We start from the raw sequence: 4,674 nt of genomic DNA, 5'->3' as shown, positions 1-4,674 counted from the left end.
GAATGCCCTGGAGGGGTTTGATAAAGCAGATGGAACCCTGGACTCCCAAGTGATGAGCCTTCATAATTTGGTTCATTCCTTCCTGAACGGGACAAATGCTTTGCCACATTCTGCAGCCAATGATCCCATATTTGTGGTAAGTTCAAAGCCTCAGCATAGATGAAAGATTTTCTACATTATAGGTTGACTTTATTTGCTTTTCAATAAGATTGAAGTTTGGTATGTGTTTTATTCTCTGTGTAAATAATGGGATGTATGCCTATGTAAATTAATTTAAATCTGCACCATTGGTGTGGTTAGAGAGCATTTGAAGTCCCCTTATCAGAAACTTGTGCTTTGGAGGTGGTTGGCTTTGGAATGATCCTAGATAGGAGTTTACTGTCCAGAGATCGATGCAGAAATTAGCCTAATGATATTAAATATTATGTCATAATTTAGCATAATTTATAGCATAAATCAGCATAACGAGAAATGATTTCTAATTGGTGAAGTTAGTGGAATTGAAGAGAAGTGGTGGGCTGCAAGGACTTCGCAGACACTATGACCCTTGCATGAAGTCCAGCAATCTGGCACCTTTGAAGCAGCACACACGGTGCAAAGCTCTAATTGGTGTTGGGTTCTGATCACCTCACTTCGCAAAGCATTCTGATTGAGCTTGGCTGCTCCAGCTGTCAGATATCATTGTGTCCACTTCAGAGTGAATCTTCCATTCAAGACACTTGCCAGAGGAGAGCATGGATGTCCCTGGGTGTACAAGAACAGGTTCTTTCATTGATTTCTGTGTCTACTTGCTAATAAGTGTTTGTAGGTTTACTAGAATTTGGTCTTATACTTGCTTTCATTGTTACATACCACCTAGTAGCAAATCAACTTGAGATGGGGGACATATGGCCACTACACCCCCCCACCCCCCAGTTGCAGGAGCTTCTGATATAGTATAAAATAAACTGTTAGAGCTGAAATGACAAACCGAGCTGGGTCAGTTGCAAACCCGAAGGTGTATTCTTTGGTCCTGTTGTTACTAGATAGAAATTGGGTCTGCATCAGGTCTGCCTCTGGCTGGCCTGTAGCTTGTGGGTTCTTCATTTTTAGTTTAGGAAAGATTTTATAACACGAGTCCAGGTGATTTTGAGAATACGTTAATTAAAGCCGGGGAAAATAAGACCTGAGTTTACAATAGAAGAAGCAACAGGAAAGGTAGGCAGGGCTGCTTTGGCTCCCTAGAAATTTTATGAGAAAGAGGTGAGGTGAGGTGGGCTGCTTTGACTCACTATAAAGTCAGAGAAAAGTGGGCCTTGGGGACAGGTTCAGGGGGTCAGCCTGGGACGCGCTGCTGCCTATTGCTCTCCTGGTTGCAAGTCTCATGGGGAGCCTTAGAGTTTAGGAGATGAATACCTGAGGGGCAAGAAAGGTGTGGGTGTGTTCCTGGGAGTGAGAATGTGCCCTGGGTCCTTCGCCTTGAGGGCTTTAAAGGGAGTTTAAGGAAGGTCTTAGGGGAGGATCTCAGCAGACTATTCATCAGCCTTATGCTGATGCACCAAAAGGAGATTTATTCCCTTAATTTGATCCATCATTGGTTGTGTTGGAACAAATGGCATTTATTGGATTTCTGTTATCTATCTTCCCAAGTAAGTTGATTTAAGCTATTTGCCCTCTGGTTGGGGAGGAAAAGTGTAAACCATTTACTCTTAAGTGTCCTTGGTAACAGAAGAGAGGGTTTTGTGATTTACTAGATAGCTGTAAACTGCTTGGCCTTTTAACTGTCTGTCTCCCTTTCCCTGTTCCACTTGCCCTGGCTTACTCACCTATCTTGGATAGATGGTTTCAGAGCAATTAAAGAAGACATTTCCCTCCTGGTCCTTTTTTATTTTGCCAGTATTTCGAGTTTATATTATTATTCGGGTTTTAGGAGTGGACTTCTGGTGTGTTCTCAGAAGAACACTAATCTTATCATCTAAAGGTCTCACCTTTATGACCTCATTTAACCTTAATTACCGCTCTATGGGCCCCATCTCCAAATATAGTCACATTGGAGATTAAGGCTTTAGCATATGGATTTGGGGGAGGATGGAGTCACAATTTAGTCCATAGCAAAGTGCATCCTGAAACCATCAGTGTATAGCAGTTTATTTTTCTGGACTCCTGAGAGGCCACATGACTAAATCAAAAGTGCACAGGATTACAAATCAAATCAGTTTCACTCAGTCCTGCCTTGGGCAGTGTGGGGGCCTCACTGAACTATGTAGAGCCTCTGTCTGGTGTTGGGTAAAAGTGTTGTGTTCCTTAAAGCAACTCATAATAAATTAGGGTATTATGAAGGCAGTATAGAAACTGTCAAGTGCAACATGAATATCTCAAGAATATCAATGTGTTTTATAGTAGTTGGTGAGAAAGAATTAGAAAACTGTGTATTGCATTTGAATTTCCAAACCTTAATTAAGATTCATCTTGTTCTCTTTAGCAGACAGTTGTGCCTTAAGGTGATTTACTGACAAGACAAAGTCAGAGGTATTTCAAAGATGATTATTATTTTTACTCCATCCAGAGTACAAAAAAAAAAAAAAGGAGATTCGAAGAGCGAGGGTAAAGGTATAGCTGCCATGATGCTCAGCTTGCCTGGCGGTGTGAAGGCAGAGGGAGTGTTCTGGACTCCCAGATAGATAAAAGCTTGGTAAGAGAGAGCCGTAAGAAATCCCGAGACCGGAGCAATTGGTGGAGCTGTTCCTTCTTTATAAAAAATGTTTCTCCCTTCTGTGTGGTAGCAATAATTGAAGGGGTTGTCACAAATGTGGACTATTGGTCCCAACCACTAACAAGAAGGGGTGAGGGAGAGCTTACCTGTTGGGTCTCCTCAGCCATCTTTGCTCTTCTGGAAGATGTCTGCCTTGTTCTAACTTGGTTTTTCACTCCATTATTTTGGCTATCACCTCAGCCATCAGCTTATACTTATGCATTTCTGGTGCTTACCTTCTCTGCTATATAGCTATACTTCTACTTATCTATACTATATATCTCTAAATAAGTTTTTATTAAAACATACATATTCTTTCTTTTAATTTTATTTTTCAATTGCAGCTGACATTCAATATTATTTTATATTAGTTTCAGCTGTACAGCATAGTAGGTAGACAGTCATGTATTTTACAAAGTGATTCCCCCTGACATTTCAAGTACTCACCCACCTGGCACCATGCATAGTTATCACAATATTATTGACTATATTTCCTATGCTGTACCTTATGTCCCCATGATTATTCTGTAACTACCAATTTGTACTTCTTAATCCCTTCACCTTTTCCACTTCTTAAGCCCTCTACCCCCTTCCCTTCTGGCAGCCATCAGTTTGTTTTCTGTATCTATGAGTCTATTTCTGTTTTATTTGTTCATGTATTTTGTCCATATAAGTGAAATCATATGGTATTTGTCTTTCTCTGCCTGACTTACTTCACTTAGCACATTACTCACTAAGTCCATCCATGCTGTTGCAATGGTAATATTTCATTCTTTTTTTTATGGCCTAACTAAAACATACACTTTCAATTGTGTATCATTTGTACACACCATTTATATTCATAAGAAAAAAATGGCACAATACTCCTTATCCAGTACTCCAAAATATGATGAGTAGAAAAGCAGAATCCTCTGACAAATAGAGAATTATGCCCCAAATCTTTCTCTCCTACTAAAGGGAATAACGATGATCCTAGCAATTTGCTTTTAAGCATCCTAAGTCTCAAGGACTGCTGTGTCTTATTTCCTCCTTTTGAGAAAGCCCAGTGAGTGTACACAGCTTGGCAACATTTCTCTCCGAGTGGCCAGATAACAAGTATTTTAGACTTTGCAGGCTGGACAATCTCTGTTGCAGCGACTCAACTCTGCCATTGTAGCATGAAAGCAGCCATAGACAATGTATGAACAAATGAGAGTAGTGTTCTAATAAAGCTTTATTTATAAAAATGGGTGCTAAGCCCTTTTTGGCAACAGGCTTTAGTTTGCTAACCCCTGCTCTAAGGATCAATGTCCCTCCTCTACAATAGGGATATCTCTTTAGTCAGATTTCTCTCCCTGTTCTAGCTGGAAGCCCACCTTATGACTTTATGGATGAGGAATTCCATGACTTACATGTAGTTCAAAGATACTAGATGTTTAATCATCATTGTCTTCATTACTTTTAATGCCTTTAATATTTAAATTTTGATTTTCTTTGGGATATGTTATGTGCATAAAAATAAACAAAAAGCCCCAGCCTTTCTTTGAAGGCACTGAAGGAATAATGTTTTAGCACTAGTTCCAGAACTCACAAATAGTGTAGTCTATTTACAAAGACTTTCATTTTAAAACCAATTTAGCCTTAAATGAGTCTTCACATATTGAGAGCCAGGTTAAAGCATTTAAGTGAACAGAGCTATAGCTTCTGGAATTTCAAATTCATGAGGCAGTTCATGCAAATATACTGAATGCATTTATTAAAATTATTTTGTATGAAATCTCTTCAACAAGAGAGGTTTAAAGTTATATGTAATCACAGTAATGAGTAAAAGAAGGTATCATGATAAAATCAGAAAAAAATCTCTGAACTAATGTCTGAAATTCTAATAATTTCTAAAATAATTGAAGGAAATGCACATATTTATCATGGAAAATAAGATTAGGTCACAGCTAAATGGTGCTGTC

The 4,674-nt window shown here is 39.0% G+C and overlaps 1 protein-coding gene across 1 annotated transcript in view; it reads left to right on the top strand.

Annotated features, from left to right (window-relative positions):
• Positions 1-4,674, top strand: part of DCT (dopachrome tautomerase) — a 34,505-nt gene that overhangs the window by 12,889 nt on the left and 16,942 nt on the right. The window contains exon 6 of the mRNA XM_015567725.1: positions 1-136. Within this exon, the coding sequence (XP_015423211.1) occupies positions 1-136 (136 nt within the window). The remainder of the gene's footprint in view (positions 137-4,674) is intronic.

This window comes from Myotis davidii, unplaced genomic scaffold (genome assembly GCF_000327345.1).
Source record: "Myotis davidii unplaced genomic scaffold, ASM32734v1 scaffold419, whole genome shotgun sequence".
In the NCBI taxonomy this organism is placed as follows: Eukaryota; Metazoa; Chordata; class Mammalia; order Chiroptera; family Vespertilionidae; genus Myotis; species Myotis davidii.
Note: the sequence above shows the minus strand (reverse complement) of the source record. Positions and strands in the feature narration are given on the sequence as shown.